This window comes from Dreissena polymorpha, chromosome 1, assembly GCF_020536995.1.
Source record: "Dreissena polymorpha isolate Duluth1 chromosome 1, UMN_Dpol_1.0, whole genome shotgun sequence".
Classification (NCBI taxonomy): domain Eukaryota; kingdom Metazoa; phylum Mollusca; class Bivalvia; order Myida; family Dreissenidae; genus Dreissena; species Dreissena polymorpha.
Genome location: NC_068355.1, coordinates 23,125,853 through 23,152,651, shown reverse-complemented (window position 1 = coordinate 23,152,651; position 26,799 = coordinate 23,125,853). Strand labels below are relative to the sequence as shown.

The window sequence follows — 26,799 nt, the reverse complement described above, 5'->3', positions numbered from 1 at the left end:
AATTAAAAAATCTTAATCTGTCATCCAATCCCCTATGTCACTGCCTAGGCACTCTAATATTCCTCTATTAAAACAACATCTTTTATATGTAATTCAAAAATGAAACACGCCAAGTGTTGCTTGAGTATTAAAAGAAAATACAAACCAAAATATATTAGTTACACAATTAACAAGATTAAGCTTGTAATGGTTATTTAAAATTGTAAAACACAAAGCTGTACAAGTTTCCCACTACAATCTTATAGCAAAGAGGAATTATGTAGAGATAGAATAACACATTTTTTTACAATATATGCAGTATGAAACTAAATTAAAATGAATACTATCAACTTATAAAAATACGCAGAAAACATGCACACAGCATAGCATGGAATTATTATAATCATCATCTTACAATGTTATGACCAAACAATGGTTAACATAGTCATGATCATGACACAAGTACAAATCAATTTTAATAGGCCAATGGGGGAAATTTTGCACACATATGCAAAGAAACAATATATTGAAAACGCATTATAGAGTACACAGTATATGTCTCTGTAACGAGCTCTTAATCTGCAGTAAATAATATTTACATTATAACTGAACAAGAATATCTGGATTTATTAAATCGGGGAGCGTTCTCATTATCTCCTCCATAGACACCAAGTACTGGTTCTTCCCAAGAAACGGACTCGATAATGTCCATATCTGCCTATAATGCTCGAAAGGTTGATTGACAGTATAAATAGATGGATAGATCACTGGTGATGGAAAGTGTACGGCAAATCTACACTTCATGGTTATGACATATGTGTTCAATTTAATACATTGTACCTTGAAAAAAGTGGCTACAGTATGTCCTTCAATGTTACATTTTGATGAAGAACAGATCTTTTAAAAGTCACTATTAAAGTCAAATATACCACCTTGCCAAAACTATCAAAACAGATTTGTATTTTATCAATTATAAAGCAATTAACCCTTTGCATGCTTGAAAATTTGTGGTCTGCTTAAATGGCGTCTGCTGAATTGCTACAATTTAATAGCATTTTCTTCGATTTTTTTTCAAAGAATACTATCAGAATACCAAACAGTTTGGATCCTGATGAGACGCCACGTTCTGTGGCGTCTCATCTGGATCCAAACTGTTTGCAAAGGCCTTCAAAATTCGTTTCTCACACTGAAAGGGTTAATATAAAAAATAAATAAAATCATTACTTTTGGTCAGCCTGCTAATTGCAATGACAGGTTTGCCAAATAATGAATATATTGCATATATTAAAGCGGGTATATACGATTTTTTATATGTGTTTAATTGTAATATATTGATAAAATATGTTACAATAACACAAAATAGGCAAGAAAAAATATACATTAAAGCCGAATTTCATAAAATGTAGCAAAGACAAATTAGCGCCATGAGCCGATAGTGACGTACATATTTTCCTACAATAACCGAAGCATTCGTCTTTGTATTAGGATCGGAGATAGTGTTCGTGTGTCGTATGAATAGATATCGTTGCAGGAATTCAAATAAAACGTTAAACTAAGTTTATATGCACATCGCACATGTATGGTATACATGCTGGCGAATTCGGCTGTACAGCCGTTTTCAATTTCAGATATCTGGCTTATTTCGCATTTTTCGACACATGTTCTTCTTCACTTTTATTTTAATTTATATTGAAATATATATATAATATTTTTTTTACACATTTTATATAAATTCATAAATATTTGACAAAATCGTATATACCCGCTTAAAATTGTAAAATTTCTTAAATACTTTACATATGGTTTACCTGGCAGATGGAAGGTAGCAGTAATTCCTCCTCATCGCCATTAGGACATCAAATGCATTTTCTTTTATAATACTACGATCCTGTGGGGTTTGGTACTTTAAAATAGCATGTATGCATTTTAAGTCGCTCTCGACCAAAACATTCACTGGCATAGTTGGGTCACACTTAACCTTATCTGTGTCAATCATTGACTTAGACGCTTCAAGTGAAGTGAGTTCGTCGTGTTCGTTAACAACATGTTTGCGCACAACATCGCCAATTGTTTGGCCACTAGTGGCTTTGATAAATTGTTTTGTTGTTGTAGCATCCTGGTAAATAAGAAGTCCAAACCAGTATAAAGTCATCGTGGTCTCGCCACCATTTTGCATGTTTTCAGTAAAAATGATCGATGTTACAAAAGCGCTTATGATACATTTAAATGCGATATCGGTAAACGCTTTAAATAAATCACTTCTCTAAAACCCGACACGCGTTTTGTGTCTAAAACCTGGCTTTTGGCACCCGAAAAAAAAATCCGAGATTGAAATTATATAATTTTTTAATTTTTTTTTGGTTTCGTCAAAAATAAGAGTCGGCGGGTCCGAAAATCATTTTATTAAAAAACTCTGGCCTAAGTTTCGCGCAAAACATTACGTCAATTCGGCAACTTGTTTATGATCAAAAAGTAGCGCTATGAGATTCATGTTTTAATTTGAATACGATGTGGGTTCATCGGAAAATGAAAAAACGGTCACATGAACAAATCCAATCATAATGCAGCATTCATATGAATGTAACAGGAGTTGTAATTATTTAAAAATATTGGGAATATACTTTAATAATAAGTCATGCCTGTTTTTTGTGGGTGGGGGAGCATTAATGATCTTTTCTCGCTTGTTCAACGTTAACAATACTAGCTGTAAAAACAATATAAGCAACTAGAAATGTGTTCTTAGTACATGGATACCTCTACAATCCAATTTGTTTCACTACTACCTTAATGTTTAACAATTATTAACAAAAATATGGAGTTGTATCAGTTTACCTGATGATAAATATGTTCCTGAATGTAATCAATCTATCCTATCAAAAATCCTTTTTGAGTTACGCTTCTCACAATTAACAAAATAAAATATTTTGCCTATAGGGCCATTACTCTCCTTATGTTAAACAAAATTTAACAAAAATATCAAGGTGCGGTATTTCACATGGTGTTTAATATTTTTTTTATAAAATTTCATCTCACTATCAGCTGTACTCTTTGAGTTTCTCACAACACAATTAAAAAATTTGATTTCTTTGCTAAAAAGGGGTCATAACTCTGGGCATGTTGAAAAGAAACATATCAATATATGCAGGTGTGCAAAATATATCAACACAATGGTAATAATTTATGGAAAGTTTCAGTCAACACATATTTTAAAATGTAATTTTTGTATAAATTATGTTGAAAAAAAACAGAACCAAAATATAGAGGTGCGCAAACTCACATGCCTGTTTACTGTTCTCGTAAAGTTGTAGGAATAGGTGTTACATAAGTTATATGTAACAGAAAAGTCACGAAGATGGAAGAACTAAGGGAAAAGGGCAAATCTATATACCTCCAGCCTTAGAAAAAAGCTTTCATTTATTTTCCTTGTTTGTTTTTATTTGACAATGTATACTTGTTTGAAGCATTACATAATATCACTGACTATTCCTTGGTATGTACATGTATTGATTGTTTATTTCAGCCAGTGCAGTAAAGTGACTCCAATTAATGAGCTGACCAACACGCAGCCCACATACCTACAGGGACTGTCAGTGGAGCTGGAAACTGTCCTGGGAGAAATCAAAAACCTTCAGATCAGTCAGGAGGCAAGCGTTAAGTCATTGCAGGGAACATACAAGGAACATGGGGCACTCATGATAGAACAAATGCGTGGCAATTTAAATACTAATATTGATGAGTGTGGTAATAGTTATGTGGGTACATCAGGCGGAAATGAGCAATATTTAAAAGAAGAAATGTGTAGGAGTGTTGTTTCTATCATGAATGAATTCGATAATATTACTGCGAAGGCACTTAACGAGATGAAAGATGAAGTTATAAGTATTAAAGAGTCAGTTACAAGTTCTATTCATCAATGCACCACTCTTCACAATGACTTGTCACAATTCCATGAACTTGTTCAGAAAATTGGAGATAATAAGGAGCTCTGTCTTATAGCCAGCATAAAATGTAAGCATATAATACAGCAGGCATTGACTCTGCTAGGAAAGTTAGGCAAGGCGTTTAACGTCCAGCGGAAGTCTGTGCACAATGTGAGAATACCAAGTGATTCATATGAATGTAGTATTGCAGGCATATGTGTTCTGACTGATGGGCAGGTGCTGGTCGCAGACTCGAAGAATAAGAGGATCAAGCTGCTGAACCAGCAGTACCAGGTGGTGAATCACTGGGATGTGACTGCTGGGCCATGGGACATATGTTTGATCACATCCAGTGAGGTTGCAGTGGCTGTGAATGACCATGATAGCAAGATACATGAGGTCCAGTTTATCACTGTCAACCAGGGAAAGCTTGTTTCTGGCAGGAAGTTTCAGTTACAACATAAATGTACATGTATTACCCATCACCAAGGAGACCTTTTTGTCACCTCTGGTAAAGAATTGTACAAATACACATTGAGTGGCAAACTGATCTGCAGTCTCTACCAAGATAGATCAGCTGATTGGACAGGTAAGAATCATGGTGAATCCATCCTGATAACATGTGTATTATGTACAGGGATTTGTCTAGCCATTGTGGACAAAGGAGTCTAGTCAAATTGTGTTATTTTAAATTCATACAATGACAAATTTGGGAATTTTTATTGACTAAATGAACCGAGTTGGGATTTATTTTTTTAATCAACAAATATTGACCCATTAGGCCTTTATCTTGTTATTTTGAAAAAATAATATAAATTATAGTTACATACTTTGTGAGATGATAATAAAATAAAATTCAGATGTAATAGCAAAAAACCTGCTGATGTATTATAAAAAAATTGTTCTTTAATTCATATGTGCCCTTTGAATGCTACAGTACATTGAAGCCAAAACAAGATTCAGAAATATTGATTTATAAACATGAGTAATGAAGTATTTTGACTGTCACTACATGGCATGTCTATAAATAGAAACTGAGTTCCTGGCAGTGAGACACTTTCTGACCCTGTCTTAATTTTGTGGTTGTAAAATGATTGTACATGTACAATATGTTTACCTGTTGATAGAACTGTTCAATTGTTTCAGTATGTGTATTTGTTTCCATCTGTGTAATTGTTTTGCTTCAATTCATATCTTACTCAACAGTCGCATTTCAACATGTCAAACGTTAATACAATAGCTCTGCTACTGAAGTTTATTGTCACGCTTAACTATTGAATCATTGAAATGTATGCATATATTTTAGATGTGTAAAGGCCTCTTTATAACAACATATGTGTAATACAATATCACTGCAGTATGTTTAATAAGATTATTTAACATTTACAGTAATTCAATATCTTGATGTAACTCTGTTTTGCAGTAGACAGGTGTGCTGTGAGTCCCACAGGAGACAGGCTGTACATCACTAACTGGTCCCAGTACAAGCTTCACACCCTGGCCAGGGATGGCACACTCCTGGCTACATACTCAGACCCAGCACTACGTGGCCCATCTGGTCTACATGTGACCCCTGCAGGCCAGGTGCTGGTCTGTGGATGGCTGTCCCACACTGTACTACAGGTGGGCTGGGAGGGGCAGAGTAAGCTGGCTACGCTGGCTACTAAGGAGAGGGATGGAGTGAGGAGGCCACAGTCAGTCTGCTACAGCAGCACCACATCATCAATCATTGTGGGACAGTGGGGAGACAACATCCTGGTGTTCAGAGTGGAATAGTGTGTACATGTATGTATTAGTTGTTGTAATTAGTGAGTAGTATTTCAATGACAATGTGTTGTTTAGCATACGAACATAGTAGTGTGTGATGTTACAATACAACATTAAGTGGGTAGTTAAAGATACAAATAATTTATGTACACATATTGTTATCTGATTATACAATGTGAGGGTTTTTGTTAGAACATTAGATCTAATGCATATTATGTTATGTTGCCATATCATTTGTGTCATTATGGTCCTAACATTTAGTTCTTGTAAACTTTGCATGAAAAAACAAAGCATTTCAACAGAAAAATTAATATTTCTACATATATGCACATGTACATTATATATATAGCAACTGAGGCTATTTTTAGACTTTCATTTCTATAAACACCATGCCATGTAAGAAATGTATATGGATGAATACTTTTTTAATAAAATATGACATTGTAACGTTTAAGTAATCTTTGGAGGAGTATGTATTGATATTTTATGCAATGTTTACAGAAAGGTAACACTAAATGTGAGATTTATTAATTTGCCATATTTTATGATGTTGAACATGTCTTATTGATTTTTATTACATTTATATCAATGTGTGTAAGTCCTAAATATACATACAAGAAATACATCGAGCTATTCTACTGCTCCAGTTGCTGCTGACAGTCGGGACAACGATGCTGAGGATGTGGGAGACAAGCATGACGCAGAAGGTAAAAGAGACGCTTTGTCATGCCTTTTCTTGGCCACTTTGGGAAAAAATGCAATTTTGGGATTTTGAATTTGTTTCGTGCTAAAAGTCCATTGATTTGGGAAAACACATTTAATAAGTTTTAATTATACTTCAAATTATAGGAATAAAATCCTATTATAATAGTTATAAACTTTGTTAGATCTAATTGAAACATAATTGAGATATAATTTTCATAAGGAACAGCATATAACACACTTTGGGTATGGGTCCGTTAAACAGACCCATGAATACTCAAGGAAAAGCCCTGCTTGTGTATTTCCTGTTTATTAAGATGAGGTGGAAAAGAATGGTATGAATTTACATAAGGTAAAATATCCTTTTAAATTGTTTGTTTATTGTAAAATCATATATATTCTTCCGCATGTTATTTTGTGGTTAAAAAAAGACTTTCATGGACGTGGAAATTAATGCGTGACTTTCTCAGTTTGGAAACAATAAATATTCAGGGCCCTCAATCTATCAAATCTGCCGCCGAATTTCGGCAGCAGTCTCCCCCCTGAAAAGTATACTTTTTTCCCCTTTTGGGTGGAAAAATTCCCCCTAAAAAAAGATTTATTTTTTTTTAATAGGAAGATGTGTCTCATAATCATTATATCTCAATTCTATTTCAATTTAATCTTTTCAAACATACTACATTATGAAAAATGCAATGAATATAGTGCAAACATGTACAAATGAAATAATGAGAGAGTAAGTAACAAAATCACCCAAAAAGGGAAACGCCGCGAAAATTCCCCCTCCTAAGGGCTGCGGACCCCTTCCCCCAAAGTAGTGTGAGGGCCCTAAATATGGAATTTGTGTCAGTGTGTTTGTATTCAATTTGTAGATCGTTCAACCCTTGAAATCAATAAAAAAATAATGTCCCGCGAATAATAATGTTTTTGCAGTGTATAAATAAGTGAAGTGGACGAGAATGATATGATATGATTTAACAGAAGGTAAAAGGGCGTCTATTCTTGTGTATATAGTGTTTTCAGTACAACTTATTTTACTTGATGATCAATTACTCAAACCCTTCTCCAGCTCGATGCTTTCCAACTTACCGATACAGACACCTCAGAAACACAACACCGCAATAATTTCTGTCATCCCCATGCAGGCCTTGAGTTTTTATAAAGCTGTGAGATATTTAATTAAGCCTATTTGATTGGAATCTATTCCGTCTAATGCCGTATAGAGTCTGTTTGCGAGGAGGTAGTAAGTTTTCATTGTGTATACAGTGTTGTTGTTTTTTTGGTCAAAACAGGCCCCGTTACAAAGGAGCATGATTTACATAAAACCACCATTTTTTCACAGGATATTATGCGTTCTTGTTAGTTTCATGGAATAAATGCGTTTTGTTTCATGGAGTTAACGAGTATTGGAAAGCGTAAAGAAAAATAATTAAATGGGGAAATTTGTATGGGAAAATAATTAAAACAAGCAAATTCGTTGAATTGATAGCCCACGCCAATATGCTTCTGGACACAAAATTATTATATTTGACACTCAAAACAACATTGTTACAAGATACAAAGGGCCACAACTCTGTTATTAACAGATGGTGTACAATGCCATTTGGCGTGAATCATCCTCTTATCCATATATATACGCATTACAGGTTTCAATAATATCCGCCAAAGCACTTCAAAAATATGGCTCCGGACACACAAAAAGCATTTTTCACGATACAAAGGGCCATAACTCTGTTATTAACTCATGGTGTACAATGCCATTTGGCGTGCATCATCCTCTTATCCATATGCATACTCATACCAAGTTTCAATGAAATCCACCAAAGCACTTACAAGATATGGCTCCGGACAGACGGGAGGAAAGACGGACGGACGGAAGGACCGACAGACAACGCCAAAACAATATCCCTCCGCCTATGGCGGGGGATGATAAAAAGTAGAGAAACTCGTATTGAGCACCTCTAAACTCACAAATTTGCACTGAAAGAAGCCCAAACACGTTTTAATAATATTATATTTCTTCTTCGATATAGCATATAAGAAGTTTACAGTATATTTACTGTATAATGTTATATAAGTTAATGTTATTTGCTCTTGAAAGCCCTTTATAAATCTAAGCATCGACAATGGAAGCCATATGTCTTATCAGGCATTATTATAATAATTTTCATTGTTCAAACATTTCTATGTGAAGGATCGATCTAAAATTTAGCAGCACATTGAGGATAGATGAAAAATGATAAGGAAGTGCATATTTTTTGCGTTTTAAACAGTTCAGGTTTTCTTATAGGTAACATTATACTAAATAATTGTTTTATGTTGGGCTGTTCTCAATAAAAAAAAATCATATTTTACTCGAGGCCATGTTTTACACTTTAGACTGGTGTTCTGCCTTTATCTCTTGGATATATTGAAAGGGAAATAAAAGGTGCTCACTACTTAATCCCTGACATATGATAAAAATATAGAGACTTAAGTACAAATTTGACCTGAAAACAGTTACATTGCACTAGAAAATGGCCGGAAAATTTAAGGTGCAAAAGAAGTAGAGTTTGATTTGAGTAAAGTTAATGTTTGGTTTTAACATGACATATCTTTTTTATTGCTTTAATTGATTCAGCTTAGAATGAACTTTCAGTAAAAGTATGGTTATGGTGGTCTCTATGTTCAAAATGTTGCATTTATTTTCTCTTTAATTTGTCGCTTTTATATGAATTATATAGGGAAATCATTTAGTATATTGTGGCCTTTAATAAATTTAGCTTACACTAACAAGGGAGAGAACTGTCAATATGTACCAGCAGTGAGTTGTTGCCATTAAATTGTTTCATATTTATTAATTTGTAATATGTCTTACAACTTTTATGACATGATGGTTTACTTTGGAATTGTTGTCTAGTGTGAATTTAAATTTCGATGAAGAGGGGGTATATTGCTTTGCTCATGTCGGTCTGTCGGTCGGTCCGTCCATCAGGTGGTTTTCAGACGATAACTCAAGAACGCTTGGGCCTAGGATCATGAAACTTCATAGGTACATTGATCATGACTTGCAGATGACCCCTATTGATTTTGAGGTGACTAGGTCAAAGGTCAAGGTCACGTTGACCAGAAATAGTAAAATGGTTTTTGAATGATAACTCATGAACGCATACGCCTAGGATCATGAAACTTCATGGGTAGATTGATCATGACTGGCAGATGACCCCTATTGATTTTCAGGTCACTAGGTCAAAGGTCAAGGTTACGGTGACCCGAAATAGTAAAATGGTTTTTGGATGATTACTCAAGAACGCATACGCCTAGGATCATGAAACTTCATAGGTAGATTGATCATGACTTGCAGATTACCCCTATCGATTTTGAGGTCACAAGGTCAAAGGTCAAGGTCACAGTGACCCCAAATAGTAAAATGATTTTAGGATGATAACTCAAGAACGCTTTTGCCTAGGATCATGACACTTCATATGTAGATTGATCGTGACCCGCAGATGACCCCTATTGATTTTGAGGTCACTAAGTCAAAGGTCAAGGTCACAGTGACAAAAATCGTATTCACACAATGGCTGCCACAACAACGGACAGCCCATATGGGGGGCATGCATGTTTTACAAACAGCCCTTGTTTTTGTTGTTATGCAGGAAAAACTTGCTAAAAACATCAATGAGCCGCGCTGTGAAAAAATAGGGCTTAATGCATGTGCTTAGATTGTAGTCCCAGATTAGCCTGTGCAGTCTGCACAGGCTACTTAGGGACAACAATTACCTCTTTAAAGGTATGTTTTGTTGAAAATAAGTATCTTCTTTTGTGAAAATCCAGTATCGTCAGAAAGTGTCCTCCCTGATTTGCTTATGTGGATTTCACATGCTAATCTGGGACGAAAGCTTCTAATATTGATGAGCGGCAAATTGGCTTATAAAATAAGACTGAAAGTTAAGTAAGAATAATAATTATTAATTAACAGGTTATTAAAGCATAAGCCAACACTTTTAATGTTTTAATACGAAATGGTTTAAGTGCATTAATTTTCATTAATTGCTATTTAGGACAAGGCACCAATGAAATGCCAAATTAGAAATTCAGATAATTATGTTTTGCTGTTGAAAACCTTCACATCCAATCAAGAGGCATATATGTAGTGTATTATACAATGTAATATAAAAATGTGTTACAAGTTCATATCCCCCACTCTAGTGTTGTTGTTTTCAGGAGAGCACCAGCATTGATATTGAGTTGGCCAAGCAACAGCACCAGTCTGGCCTGCAGGAGCCCCAATACAGAATGATCCTTTCCCTCTCCTGATCCCGAGCTCCTCCCACTGGACCACCGGCCACAAGGGATCAGCATCGTTACACAAGTCTGTTCTGCAAAAAATCCACAGCACGTCAAGTTTTCACGCGCTGTTATGAACAACCGAAATGTCCGTGTCGAGATTTCCCCAAGCATGCCCGAGTAGTTTTGTTTAGCTCAAGTGCCCAAGTAGGATGAGTGTTACAGAAGCGAGACGTTATAGCAGTACTTATGGTAACGCTAACAGTTAACGCTTACAGTTAGTTCTCGCTGTGGACATCACAAAGTATCTCACGAAGAATTAAACGTTGAATAATTTGTTTCATTCTTTATAAGACAGCTATATATTCAGCTAGGAATGAGAGCAAATCAAGGAACAATTGAAACGATTCATTTAGAAGTGTATCTGCTGTAGATAGTTAGGACAGTAGTAGCGTTACGGACTGTCCTCAGCGCACAATCTATTCATGTGGTGCGCCTCAGACGCGAATTCCGCCCATTTTTGAAAACAAGTTGCTAAAAGTAAACACGTCCAGTTTTGTTATGAGCACTTTGCACTCCGAGCCCAAAAGGCATCGCATTGAATTGAGACTAATGAAGGCGTAAAAACATGACACCAGATTTGTTGTATGGTCCAGTACGCCCTTCGACTCTCAACCCGAAGTTAATCAGAACTCAATCTCGGCCCTTAACAATATCTGTGAGGCCAGCATATCAGCTCAGCTTCTGAGCTTCAGGTGAGACCTTACAGTGCTATTAATTTTGTCAAAGATTGGGCCTAAATTCAGCCCCATTCCACAAAAAGTCTTTAAAAAAAAAAAATATTTAATACTGGTTAAAATTTACAATGCAATATTTGCCAAAAAAATGTTTGATAGGTTGCAACAGAGTTACTTGCCTTATTAAGCTGTATAAGTTGAAACTTAGTACAATTAAAATACAAATAAAAAATTCTAAATTGTTAAGTATTTGTGTTCACGTATAACTGATTATGATTTTTATACGCCCGTATAAAATACGGGACGTATTATGTGAAACCCCTTGGCGGCGGGCGGGCGGGCGGCGGGCGGCGGGCGGAAGGCATCACTTTGTCCGGACTCTAATTCAAATTGTATTCATCCGATCTTCACCAAACTTGGTCAGCAGTTGCATCTAGTTGATATCTAGGCCAAGTTCGAATATGGGTCATGCCGGGTCAAAAACTAGGTCATAGGGTCAATAAGTGCATTTTCAAAGGGGCCACTTTGTCCGGACTCTATTTCAAATTGTATTCATCCGATCTTCACCAAACTTGGTCAGCAGTTGCATCTAGTTGATATCTAGGCCAAGTTCGAATATGGGTCATGCCGGGTCAAAAACTAGGTCATAGGGTCAATAAGTGCATTTTCAAAGGGGCCACTTTGTCCGGACTCTATTTCAAATTGTATTCATCCGATCTTCACCAAATTTGGTCAGAAGTTGTGTCTAGATGATATGTAGGTCAAGTTCAAATATGGGTCATGCCGGGTCAAAAACTAGGTCACGAGGTTACTTAGTGCATTTCAAGCATTTAGCATGGTGTCCGCTCTCTAATTGAAGTAGTTTTCATCTGATCTTCACCTAATTTGGTCAGAAGTTGTGTCTAGATGATATGTAGGTCAAGTTCGAACATGGGTCATGCCGGGTCAAAAACGAGGTCACATAGTGCATTTCAAGCATTAAGCATGTTGTCCGCTCTTTAATTGGAGTAGTTTTCATCTGATCTTCACCAAATTTAGTCAGATGTTACATCTAAGTGATATCTAGGTCAAGTTCAAATATGGGTCATGCCGGGTCAATAACTAGGTCTTGAGGACACTTTCAAGCATTGAGCATGGTGTCCAAAACCTTCGAACGGGCGTATCTTGTGACAGTTTGGCACTCTTGTTATTTAAATTAGAAACTGGATGTTTGCAAAGTCAAAATCACTATACTGCTTTCATATCCTTATGCACACACTTTCAACGCTAGTGACTAAACTTTACATCTAAGGTCTGTCTTACAAAAACAATGGCATAAAATGTAGACATCAATTAGTATCGATTCAATATCACGTACATATAATAGATTTAACCATAATAGGCTATAATTACTAGTATAATGGCCCCTGGTAGCAAGACAGAGTATCATATACTTAATTCACCATAGACTTTCATCTGTTTTTGCATTTCTGTCTAATCCATAGGTAATACGTGTTTGATCAAGTACTCATATACTTACAGTATTGTGTCTTATGACGTGTTGTATTGTCTAACATTTAAAGTTGTTTAGTCTCGCGTAATAAGTTGTGCACATTTAAATGTGCACAGTCTCATATTTTAAGTTGTTTAGTGTCATGTTAAAAGTTGTATTGTTTTACAATTAAATTTGCCAAGTATCACATTTAAACTTATGTAGTCTTACATTTTAAGTTGTTAATTCTCACATTTAAAGTTGTTTAGTTTCATAATGAAAGTTATTTTAGTCAAAACAATTAAGGGGGAAAGTCTCGCACTTAAAATTACTGAAGTCATGCCTGTTTTTGTTTTTTTATGCCCCGGTAGGGTGGCAAAATAGCAGTTGAACTGTCTGTCAGTCCGTCCGTCTGAAAAATTAAACATAGGCCATAACTTTTGCAATATTAAAAATCACAATTTGATATTTGGCATGCATGTGTATCTCACGGAGTTGCAAAATTTAAGTGGTGAAAGGTCAAAGTCATCCTGAAGATAAAAGGTAAAAACAAACAAATCCAATGGAAGTAACACGCTTAAAAGAGAGATAATTTATATTTATCATTTGGAAGGTACAGATCATTTTTACATGGGAAGAAATATTTGTAAAGGGGTATAATCAAAAACAAAAATATATAATCAAAGCGGCACAGTAGGGGCATTGTGTTTCTGACATACACATCTCTTGTTAAAAAAAGTATTACACATTGCTATGAACTGTACTTTACTATGTATTTTTTGCGGTTTAAAACCCAAAATTTTCAATATTAAGTTTTTTGGGCATAACATTTTGATACAACGCTATTCTGAGTTCTTATTGGTGAATCATTAATTGCGATATTCTAAATATCAATTATAGACGCAACGTTTGGCATAAAAAAGCAGGTGTGTAAAGTATTTTGTTGCAGGGCAAATTCATTTGTCACTAAAACTTAACCAATCGGGTTTTAGTTAACCTTCTATTTTCTTTTCAGCAAACACTTTAAGCCGCCAAGATAAAAACATCGTTGAAGTGAAAGTAGATGACTATCCTGACCCCTTCGCTTAAGTAATTCAGCACAAAAACGTCTTGCGTCAGAGTAGCAAACCTCCAAACATCTTCTCCCATGTTGGCTACATCAACACTTCTTACAGCGGAGCCTTGACGAGTTTGACTTCCATCCCAGCATCGACTTGTTCCTTATTGCGACTGACCTCGATAAGTTGCTCTCGAATAATGTGAACCTTATGCCAGTATGTGATTGACGCCATTTAACAACAGTTGCTGTTGAGAATTCCCAGGTTTGAGGTGGCAACTTTGGCGTCAGGACTCTCTCCACCTCTGTCTATGGCCCGGTCAAAGCAGCAACAGCTGCAATAAGAACAACAAGTAGTATCTGAGAGGTGCTCTGCTGGGATACGGGGCTTCATGTATGTGCTTAAAGTGTCATTCCAGAATAGCCTGTGGAGACTGCACATACATTAAGTCCTATTAAAGCATCATCTCAGATTAGCCTATGCAGACTGCACATACATTAAGTCCTATTAAAGCATCATCTCAGATTAGCCTGTGCAGACTGCACATACATTAAGTCCTATTAAAGTGTCACCTCAGATAAGCCTGTGCAGACTGCACATACATTAAGTCCTATTAAAGCATCATCTCAGATTAGCCTGTGCAGATTGCACATACATTAAGTCCTATTAAAGCATCATCTCAGATTAGCCTGTACAGACTGCACCTACATTAAGCCCTATTAAAGTGTCATCCCAGATTAGCCTGTGCAGACTGCACCTACATTAAGCCCTATTAAAGTGTCATCCCAGATTAGCCTGTGCAGACTGCACATACATTAATTTCCATTAAAGTGTCATCCCAGATTAGCCTGTGCAGACTGCACATACATTAATTTCTATTAAAGTGTCATCCCAGATTAGCCTGTGCAGACTGCACATACATTAATTTCCATTAAAGTGTCATCCCAGATTGGCCTGTGCAGACTGCACATACATTAAGCCCTATTAAAGTGTCATCCCAGATTAGCCTGTGCAGACTGCGCATACATTAAGTCCTATTTATCTGAGAATGAGGCTCATATAGTTCACTTAACGTCAGTCCTTTTTCTGGCTGATTAAGGAAAAGTTCCTAGCATAAAATGTGAATTCTTTGATTTTAAATTTATCAAACTTGGTAAATAAATAGCAAATAAAAGTTAATCTGATATCAGTTTTAATCATAGGTCAGGGCATAGTTGTGCCCATTTTTCTGCTGAAATTTAGCCCTTGAACAACAGTTTCTCCTTGCAATAAATAAATCCACTTTAATTATTAAATTCTATTAAATTTAAGTAAAACAATTATTTAATGCCTTCAGCACATTATAAAATTATTATCTTCATTTATTTTCAATATTTATTTTAATTGCCAAATTTTGTTTTAAGAGCTAGTTCCTAGCAATCATAGGTCGGTACCCTGCTGAAAAACATGATCTCTGGTCAGCTGGGCCCAGATGCCCAGCAACACTTCCTAGCCCAGGATCTTGGGGCAAATGCTCAACATGTCCTATCTGCATGGTGAAGCCAGTCTAATTCTTGGGCTCCAAACTCTCCTGCTGTGGGGCCGAGATTACCTCATCCATAAGGTACATTGGTACTGTCATTTACTATGTATAATGTTCAGTTTTTATGCCCCCAGTAGGGTGGCATATAGCAATTGAACTGTCCGTCAGTCAGTCTGTCCGTCCGTCCGAAAACTTTAACATTGGCCATAACTTTTGCAATATTGAAGCTAGCAACTTGATATTTGACATGCATGTGTATCTCATGAAGCTGCACATTTTGAGTGGTGAAAGGTCAAGGTCATTCTATAAGGTCAAAAGTAAAAAAATACAATCCAAGGGAAGAAATAAGCTTTAAAAGGGAGATAATTTCTAAACCTGCCGAATGATATATTGAAATTTTATTTCAAAGCAGCACAATAGGGGGCATTGTGTTTCTGACGAACACATCTCTTGTTTACTTCAAATTTCAATTAAAATAGTTTGTGCGTTTTATATATTAATAAATCTCTATCATGGCTGCTAACTTAATAAAATCATTATGTTACCAATTTGTCTTGCTGTTGAAGTGCACTTAATAAATATTGGTTTCAGATGGATGAAAAATGTTTGCTTCTAGTGTACAGTATATAGTAGTCTATGTTTGTATGTTTGTATGAAATGTTTTGTGTATATATAATTTGTATCAAGAGTTTTCAAACATAATGTATTTCTTTTTTTACTCAAACAAACTTGATTTACATCCAATGTAATTAATGACATTTCAGAATGCATTGAATTATTTGAGTTAAAAGGGACACATTTCTAGGATGCGCTAAGGTCCTTTTATCTGTTCACAGAGGCCTTACACTCACAAGATCAGGCCCAGAGAACGGTGTTCCCCAACTACAACACAACCAGTACGTCTCCATAAGTAAGTCCTATTCCCATCGCAAAAGGGGTCACTGTGGCATTGCCTAATACTTAAGATGGAATCAAGTTTTAACAAATAAGGTTAAACCCTATGCAAACTGGGGTTTCTGCTCTTCAATTAATTGACCAGTTTATCTTATCTAAGTTTAAGGGTTCAGCCACAAACTATTGTAACATATATATGAAGAAAATGCATAAGGTTCAAGCTTGACCCTCAAATTTGTATTTAAAATTGAACATCTTTAGCTACCATTTGAATTGTTTTCAATTATGGAATATTTAGATTGATTTAGAGCATAATCAATTCCATATGTATTTTAAGTAACTGAAAATCAAAAAACCTTATATGTAAAGATTTTGCTCTAAAGCAATTTAAATGTTCTATAATTGAAAACAAGGCAAATTCATCATTTGTTTTTAATTTCATTCACGAGTTACAAAATTGTCTTTTATGCCAACCTCAGCATTGTTTGGTTACTTTTGTCTATGGCAAAGTGAGTTCAATTTTTACACCAAGCCATTCATCAAAAATTAAAACAGAAACGACCCGTTTAAATGATTAGATATAACAGATTATGTTCACTTAAATTTGTGTTGTAATTATAAGAGTAATAGAAGCTTTAAAATCATATATGAGCCTTGCACTGGGAAACAGGTTGAATGCGTAAAGAGTTTGACTCCAATCAGGGACACCACTTACCGCATAAACTGGATTTTGCTAAGAACATATTTCTTTAAAACAAAAATTCTATAAAAGCGGAAAGTGTTGTCCCTGATTAGCCTGGTTATTCCTGCAAGGTACATGTATAATAGATCAACCAGCAGCAGCTGCATGTTGGCTGTTGGGCAGTTGGCATCCACTATTATTACATCTGCTCACTATTTCAAGGCAATTTAAGTTGAATCTTCATGAAAGTTGTCAATTATGTTTGTGGGCAGAATATCGTGTACAAGTTTAGTAACAAGCCAGATTCTCTGTACTTATTTAATGAAGAAAAAATGACCAGTAAACATGTGTGCCAATGTACTCACGATCCATGTAAACCAGTCTTGTAACTGGGTGTATTTTGTTGGCATTCTCGTTCTTAATTTTTGTGTGTGTATGAACTGCCTGAAAAAATGCTACTTGTCTGAGCATAAATGCCATCAGAATTTATGCAATCGGCGTAATTTTCCTGACAGTTTATACAGTTTTAAGTGTACTGTCACATTGCAAAACAGTGTTATATTGTCTTGAATAGTTTATGGCCTGTGTGGATGCTATATTTTTAAATCTTTTTCTATAAAGAAGGAATGTAGAATGTTCATAGTTTCATTCCATCGTTCCTCAAAAAGTTGTAACTCTGTTGCTCTGGCATCTTCAATACCATTGAGTAATTAAATGGTAATTAAATTGAATGCTTTTTAATTCCCTTTTATTATTGTTTAATTTGAGTTACAATGCTATGAGGTTAAATTTTATTTACACTTAAATGTATAATAAATATTGCTGGGCCAAGTGTGAGGTTCAGCGCTCCAAAACCCGTTAAAACCCCAATGCTTTGCATTGACCGTTCCTAGGCGGTGACCCCAGCTTTATTCTTATTTGTGTTTATGTTGTTTTGTATTGTGCTGTTTTGTACTGTTTGGGCAATCTGTCACTTGCCTTAAATAAAGGACATTCTAATTGTTTATAATAATAATTCAATACTACTCCAGCAGCTGGAGTTTCTTTATACTGTGCCTAATTTAATGTCAAATGGTGACTTGTTGTCAAGGTTGGACCTTGCAGTAAATATAAGAATGACCTTCTGCTGATGCAACTAGATATTCACTTCGTTGATATTTGATTTCAGAGGACACCCTTCCTGAAAACCTCGCTGAGTGCGACTGCGCCATACGTGACCCTTAAGTGAACTGAGATTCCAGGCTGAATGTCAAACCGGTACTACTCAGGTCTCCAGCAATAGCCTCAGCCTTGGACGCAGGTTCATGATGCACCCGTGGCCTTACTTATTTCTGAACATCTCAATCTCATAGCAATTGATGTGAATTAATGATAATAAGACTCCACAAACCACGTTTTGTAGAGGGTATATTGGAGTCAATTTTCTGTTAGTTGTTTAGTCAATGCGGCATTTTTTGCATATATTATAAAAAGATTTGTATCAAATCTAAATTTCTCAAAGGATTAAATTGGAACTTAAATTGTATGAAACCATTGAACAGTAAGTGATAAGTGGTGATTTTTTTTGCATGCAAAGCCCCATCGTTTCATTGGCCAAGTCACTCTTTTACCCAGTATTATTTCATTTTCAGTATCTCACCATACATGGGAAATCAGAAGATATGAAACTTATATTCTAATCAGGGTTTTAACTAACATTTTGCCCACATTTGCGCTGTAACCTATATGCAATTCTGGGTTATAACTAACATTGTGTCCACAGTTGCGCAAAGTTGTTTGAATAGTAGTGTCTAAAAACAAATAAAGCATAGTCACTTGCATCCCTTGTAATCAATCATGTTCATGAAGGAGCCATTGTGAAATATTATGTTGCATTTTGACAAATTGCCAAGCATATGTCTTTTAGCTTATCTTGTTAAGTGTTTGGCAGTACCAAGCCACGTTGACGCAGCAGCAAAAACAACAGTAGCAGTCTAGTAAGCTGTCTTACACGTTTGAGCTACCTAGTTGTAACAGTTTTCAGCAACGTTGTCACAATATGGATTGTTTTAATAAAACCTAATGGAGTTATAGAGCATAATTACTGATTCTCGTGTAAGATCGTACTTTTTTAATGCACTTTCATCAACAACACTGATGCATATGCATGAAAGCTAATACAAGTATTAATGCACAAACTAAAGTATGAATTTCTTGATAATTTAATTTATTTGCAAACATTAGTTGCAACACATATCTAAGTATATCAATATTTTTTACTTTGCTTTAATTTATTGTTTAATTTTTATCACTTTGCCTCTCTTTTCCTAACCAGGTTAAGGGTCACCCCGCAACGTTCAGTGCCTAGCGATGAAATCATCCACCATTACATGTAGTTGGTCAGTAAAATGAGCGTTTTGTCTGCATATAATGTAAAAAGATTTTATCAAACGACATCTACATTTCTCACAGGATTAAATTGATACTTCAGTTGTTTGATCCCCATGAAGTCTTGCTTTGATTGGTAGATGGTCATCTTGTGACAAAGCCCTAAATTATCATTGGTCAAGTCACTTTTGCACAAGATCAAATTAATAACACTGTATCTCACCACACATGGGAATTCAGAGGCTGTGTAACTTATTTTCTATTCAGGGTTAATAACTAACATTGTGCCCACAGTTGTGTAAAGTTGTGTGAATATTTTTGTTTAAAGAAAAGAATAAAGCATTCGTATAACTTGTAATCAATAGTGTTCGATGAAGGAACAATCATTTTGAAAATGACCAATACTCCAGAATACATGTATATTTGTCTTTTGACTGATCTAGGTCAGTGTCTAGCAGTATCCTTACGACCAAGCCACGTCGCCAAAGCAGCAGTCAAGTAATTTGTCTTCCACGTTTGAGCTTCCTATTTGCCACGGTCTGTTGCAAAGTCCACTCAACATGGATTGTTTTAATAAAACAATTGGATTTTAAGAAGATATTTGCTGATTCCTGTGTATGATCTTAATTGTATATGAAACAATACATGAACAACACTGACGCATATGAAAGGTAGCTAATACAAGTATTCATGCACAAATTAAAGTATGAATTTCTTTATAATTTTTAGTCATTATCAAAAATTCATTTCCAAACATATTTAAGCATATCGATATTGTTATGCCGTATAACAAAATAAAACAAAGGGTTCATTCAAAATTTCTAATTTTACTTTCAATTTCAGTTTCATTATTATTTTTATTACAACAAAAGCATATATCCAAAAAATATCATATACAATCAATAATAAAATATTCGTACCTGCATCTTATTCTGTATCATAATCTTTTTCTTGTGTAAATAATCTATCTAACCGGATGTTTTTCGTTTAAATCTGTATTCCAAACTGAAACTTGTTTACTTTCGAATCCGCTATTTATACTTTTTCAGGCATGACGTCACTGACAAGTGACGACCGTTAAAGTAAAATATATGCCAATGAACGTAATGTGAAATGGCGGATTTATTAAATAAATGAGAATCAATGAACAATAATATTATACAAATACAATGACAAAAACGTAAGTTAAGCAATATACATCAGTGGAAATCAATAAATATGATGTTTATGAATATAAATTTATTTAGATAATAAGCATTTTAATTTAATAAGGAGTGTTTGTTTACATTACACCATGTAATACGGAATGGCCAATGGGAGGAGTAACGGCCTAGTAATATGTTGACTATGCTTTGATTTATTGTTTGATTTAATCACTCTGCCATTCTTTTACTTACCAGGTTGAGGGTGGCCCAAAACCACCCGGTGCCTTGCGATGAAAACCTCCAACGGGACTGTAACCTTGCCCTTGTACACACCTAATGGTCAGGTATAAGGTCACTTGGGCTTAGATAGTCACTGCAGTAAGAACATGTAAGGTTTAAAAGGTACTTGTTCACAGATTTTATGAGTACTTTGACTGACCCAAATGACATAACTAAAGCATATTTAAAAGTGGCTACATATAACTACACAGTGTATACCAATATTTTGCAGTATGTTATTGTAAATTGCTTTTACTTCTTTTGATACATAATAATATTAATAATCTCAGTTTAGAACCTAAAAGAAGGCAGCTTTTATGATTTTCTTTTTTTAATTTTGTATATTTATTACTGTAGGTTATTCCATAAACTGTGTTTTAATAATGTTTGAAAAATGATATTGAAAACTCGATGATCAAGCTATTTTATATTGTTCCATCTGTATTTGTAAACAAAATGACTGCAGAACAGGGCATCACTAAGTAAATTTATTAACATTTACCTTTAAATTTGTATTTTTTACATGTTTGTATTTGTCAAAATGACATCAACAACAGGGCATCAACAGAACCATCTATCTGTATTAACATTTTCATTTAAATATTGCTCAATCACTCACGGAATTTCTACAGAAAGAAAAAAACAGGACAGGACTATATCTTTAAACATTTCCCTTAAAATAGTGTATATCATTTTCAATAAACAAGATGACTTCACAATAGGACATCCGAGACTGCAATGACGAAATGAGTGTACTCACTTCAGCAGTGGAGGCCAATACACAATACGAGAGTTTCCAGCGGCTTACCTTATCTGGTATGTATGGGTTTATTTTAAACCTAATTATTATATGATTTAGTTAGGTAAGAATATATATGTATGTAGTTTAAATATAGATTTAATATTATTCACTGAAGTAAAAATATGAGAACAATTATAACAATATTTGTGTTCAACATCAGTCAGCCAGTAAATTATTTTAATAGTATTAGTATCCGTTCGTCTGTCCGTCCGTCTGTGTGTCTGTGCATCCGTCCTTCCGTCCGAAACTTTGTCCAGAGCATAACTCCGATGGCAACTAGGACAATTGCAGTGACCAAGAACCATAACTCTGTCTACCTAGGTTTTTTAATTATCTCCCCTTTTATATAATTTTAAAGTAAATTTTTGTCCGGAGCATAACTCTAAATCTACTGAAGGGATTTACTTTAAACTTGAAATATAAACAGATGGCAAGAAGGGAAAGTGCAGTGACTAAGAACCAGAACTATATCTACCTAAGATTTTGAATTATCTTCCTTTATTTAATATTAAAGTAATTTTTTGTCTGGAGCATAACTCTTAATTTCCTGAAGGGATTTACGTAAAACTTGAAATATAAACAGATGGCAAGTAGCAGAAGTGCAGTGACTAAGAACCATAACTCTATCTACTTTTTTTGGAATTATCCCCCTGTATTTAATTTCAAAGTAATTTTTTGTCCGGAGCATAACTCTGAATCTACTGAAGGGATTAACTTGAAACTTAAAAAAAAATAAACAGATGGCAAGTAGGAGAAGTGCACTTACTAAGAACCATAATTTATCTACCTTAGTTTTTGAATTACCTCCCTTTATTTTATTTACAAGTAAATTTTTGTGGGGAGCATAACTCTAAATCTACTGAAGGGATTTACTTGAAACTAGAAATATAAACAGATGTTGATTAGGAGAAGTGCAGTGAACATGAACCATAACTCTTTTGGCCGTAGTTTTCTAATTATCTCATTTATTTAAAAAAAAAAAAAATATTATATTTTATTTATTTATATTATTTAATTACATTTAATTAAATGTTATAGTACATATTTTAGCTTTTCAATTTTTAATATCTCCCTTTATCTTATTTACAATAATATTTTAATTTGAACAACGAAGAATTCACTGTAAAATAAATAGATGAGTTTAAGGAAAAATACAGTGACAAAGAACAGTAACTTTTTATAGTCCTCTTCTTTAATTACCTCACTTTCTTTTATTTCCTTTTATTTTATTCTCTACAGCATATCTCAAACACTATATAACTAATTGATCCTTGAAATATAAATGGATGGCACAGGTGCCATGTTTTACAAATATTATTCTACTCTCTAAAACAAATGTTGTCATACAAGCAAACACATTTCGGCAGGGATTTGGCACTATTGTGACAAGCTCTTGTTTTTCTAAAAAATGCAAATGTGTGTTGAATATCAATAGGACATTGTGTTTGTCGTAAATCAATTTAAAATATTAAATTAATATACAACAGTGCACTTATTCTGACACGTTTTTTCCACCATACTTTTTGTCAGTTTGTAAGGATGCAATAAAAAAAAGTGTGTATACGACTTTGCATCTGACCCCTATTTCGAAATAGAGTCCTGCCTATAAAGAGACTAATCCAGTACCGACCTGTGCACATGTCTATTGCAATAAACAAGCTGTCATACTTGCACTTGTCTTTGGCATATTCTCAGATGAGTCACTATATCAATGTATTCAATGTTAATTTTGTCTTTAAAAAATAACAGTGCGTAAATGTATACCCTGTAAATTCAAGTGATTTCAAAATAAAACACAAGTAAATTACTTTTTAACTGTTCTCACTTTAGTTTTTGTTATTGTACTAAAACATAAAAAAGTGTTGCATTTGGTAAATCTTCATAAATGTATAACACTTTTTCTAGAACAAGTATATTTAAACCATTTCTTGTTAACCCGCCACGTGTATTTTATGCCCCTTCAAAGAAGAGGGGGTATATTATTTTGCGGGATGTTTGCCGGTCTGTCGTTCGTGTGTTGGTAGACCAGTTGATTTCCTATAACTAACTCGTCAACGAATTGATATATTGGCTTCATACTTCACATGTGAATTGGTCTTGGACAGTAGATGACCTCTATTGAAATTGGGGTCACTTGTTCAAAGGTCAAGGTCACTGTCAAAATAATTGTGAAAATGATCTGATCAATAACTCGTCAGCAAATTGACCAATAGGCTTGATACTTCACATATACATTTGCCTTGGACAGTAGATGACCCCTATCGAAAATGGGGTCGCTAGGTCAAAGATCAATGTCACAATACATGCGAAAATTCTTTTCCGATCAATCAATCGTCAACAAATTGACCTATTGGCTCGATACTTCACATGTACACTGACCATGGACGGTAGATGTGCCCTATTGAAATTGGGGTCACCAGGTTAAAGTTCAAAGTCACTGTCACAATTAGTGTGAGAATCGTTTCCAATGAATAAAAAATTTACCAATTGACTTGAGACCTCACATGTACATCAGTCTTAGACAGTAGATGATGTCTATTGAAATTTGGGGCACTAGTTCAAAGGTCAAGGTCTCTGTGACATTAAGTGTTAAATTGGTATCAATTCGATATGTCATCAAGGAATTGAGTGATGTGTGTCAAGGCTCTGTTTTGGGAGGCATCTGTCTCAGACCGCGGAGCTCTTGTTTTTATTTAAACATTCTTTAAATAAAGTTTTGTGATAAACCAAAATGAACTAATGTTCTCTCTCTCTATTGATTTTAGCCTCAATGCATTGAATGCATTCACAGTTTCAACATGCTTTACAACTCTAGAACATCGCTTTAGTTAAATCTTTTGACATTACCTTGTTGATATGATAGGTCGAGGCACTGACAAACGTTTTGTTGGGTTGAAATCAGTTGGGGTTGTCCTTGAAAACGCTAGTATTGCTTTGAATTTGTTTTGTTTGATGCATGATTTACTTTTATTCCAGAAAACCTGGGTAGCAGAGCAATGAGTATGTCCCAGGAGCATATGCAGTCATCGTCTCCAGATTATGAGATCCCCATGCTCCACAACCCTCAGTCTATGAACATCATGCAGAGGGAACCTTGGGTTAGTTTTCCTTTTTCATGGCCTTACTTTCAGAGATTGGTGGGTGCATGTAGATTTAACATTGTGTGTCAATACATCTTTCAATCCAGCTGTGGGTTTTTTTGGTCGTGTGTGAGCTAGTCTGTCGGTCGGTCGGTCCGTCGGTCAGTCCGTATTAAGTGTCCGCTTTCTAATTCAAGTTGTTTTCATCCGATCTTCACCAAACTTGGTCAGATGATGTCTAGGTCAAGTTCGAATGTGGGTCATGCCGTGTCAAAACTAGGTCACGGGGTCACTAAGTGCGTTTTGAAAATTGAGCATGGTGTCTAGTACTTTTTAAAAATTAAGCATGGTGTCCGCTCTCTTATTCAAGTAGTTTTCTTTTTTTATTCCATTTTTAGCTCGACTATTATATATGAAAATTATATTGTGGAGCTATCCTTCTCACCCCAATGTCGGCGTTTCCATTAGCGTGCAAATGTTAACGTTTTCGTACTACCCCAATTTTTCCTTGACATATTGCTTTCATATTTTGCATACTTGTTTACCAACATGACCCCAACCTGTAAACAAGAGCAGACAACTGTATCAAGCATTTTGACAGAAATATTGCCCCTTATATACTTAGAATGTATTATTGATAAAGCTATGTTAAAGTTTGCGTACTACCCCAAGTGCTTTATATACCATTTTGCAAGCTTTTGTATTTTCTGTTATTTCGTAAATTTTCGTATTTCCTAAAAATCTGAAAAATTACCATTATTTGTAACGCGTGATGTTGCATCTTTATAAAATAGCATTACCCACTGTAAGGTGTGCTCACTAAATCTGAAATGGCGAGGCATTTAAACATAAGCCCATGATCCATACTGTCGAAGGCTTTATTATATCGGAAAAAATAGGAGACCGTTTTCGTTACTTTCATCCATTAGTTCAATAATTTCATGCAAAAGTCTTACATTTTCACCATTATATCTTCCTTTGATAAATCCTGTTTGATTTACACTGGTTATATTATTTAAAAGAGGTTTTATACGATTGGCAATGGATTTTGTAGCTATTTTGTAATCAACGTTAAAAAGCGAGATGGGCCTCCAGTTATCGATCAAAAGGGTGTCCTTTGCGGTCTTAGGTAGTAAAGTAATTATGCTTTGTTTTTGCAATTCTGTTAGATTATTGGTGTCTAAAGAATAGTTAAGAGAATTAACGACATATTGCTTAATATAATTCCAAAATATTTTGTAAAATTCTGCAGATATGCCATCTGATCCTGGACTTTTATTGTTTTTCATGTCTAGCAGTGCTTTAGCGCATTCATACTCTGATAGGTATCTTTGTTCATTTTGCGTTTGTTCTGGGTTTATTTTATTGCAGATATTGGTATGGAAACGTTCATGATGTTTATATCTATATTGTTGTCTTTTTTATAAAGATTCTCATAAAATTTGGCAGTGTTTTAATATTTCGTTTTGATCACGTATTACAGCATTATTATTAGTTTTTAGTTGTTCAAGTAGTTTTCATCAGAGCTTCACCAAACTTTGTCAGAAGTTGTAGCTATATGATGTTTAGTTCAAGTTCGAACATGGGCCTTGCTGGGTCAAAAACTAGGTCACGGGGTCACTTAGTGCGTTTTAAACATTGATCATGGTGTGCGCTTTTTTGTGAAGACAACATGCAAAATAACCTGTGTCAATGCGGCATGTGGGGGTATTTGTCACGTCCGTGACAAAGCTCTAGTATTGGTTCATTTATTTTATAGTAGTGAAGTTTTCAGTCAAAAGTAAATTGTGGTTGCATCGGTTGCCTTTTGCCTACCTCACACATACATCTCAGTAAAACTCTTCTCCAGCACGTTTTATTTGCTATTGGCTAGTTGGCCCTGTCTTATTGTTATAAATGATAAGGTGATATTTTTCCAATGGAAGAAATGTATGTTTCTCGAATATCAACCCATATTTCCTGATTGATGGTAAGATTAATAGTTAGTTGGTAATAAAGTGGTTATGTTTAACTTTTCATGTAACTCAATGTATAAAAGTGCTATTTTTGTTCTTGTTTATCATCCGTAACACATACAATGAACAACTGACATTAACTGTTATGAATTTTTCTTTTTTCAGACGTA

The 26,799-nt window shown here is 34.9% G+C and overlaps 1 protein-coding gene across 7 annotated transcripts in view; it reads left to right on the top strand.

Annotated features, from left to right (window-relative positions):
* The window catches only part of LOC127874358 (uncharacterized), a 141,546-nt gene extending 116,821 nt beyond the window's left edge, over nucleotides 1–24,725 (top strand). Inside the window, exons 2-14 of one of the 7 annotated variants that reach the window (XM_052418644.1) lie at nucleotides 3,500–4,488; nucleotides 5,323–5,684; nucleotides 6,314–6,373; nucleotides 10,575–11,392; nucleotides 13,861–14,296; nucleotides 15,307–15,506; nucleotides 16,262–16,335; nucleotides 18,170–18,301; nucleotides 18,932–18,977; nucleotides 19,316–19,379; nucleotides 19,817–20,915; nucleotides 21,515–21,608; nucleotides 24,571–24,725. In XM_052418644.1, the coding sequence (XP_052274604.1) occupies nucleotides 3,500–4,488; nucleotides 5,323–5,675 (1,342 nt within the window). In that variant the 3' untranslated portion in view covers nucleotides 5,676–5,684; nucleotides 6,314–6,373; nucleotides 10,575–11,392; ... (7 more) ...; nucleotides 21,515–21,608; nucleotides 24,571–24,725. Of the gene's footprint in view, nucleotides 1–3,499; nucleotides 4,489–5,322; nucleotides 5,685–6,313; nucleotides 6,374–10,574; nucleotides 11,393–13,860; nucleotides 15,507–16,261; nucleotides 16,336–18,169; nucleotides 18,302–18,931; nucleotides 18,978–19,315; nucleotides 19,380–19,816; nucleotides 20,916–21,514; nucleotides 21,609–24,570 lie in introns of all 7 variants that reach the window. The other 6 variants (XM_052418652.1, XM_052418660.1, XM_052418640.1 and 3 more) reach the window with 6 other exon arrangements.
* The last annotated feature ends 2,074 nt before the right edge of the window (nucleotides 24,726–26,799 follow it).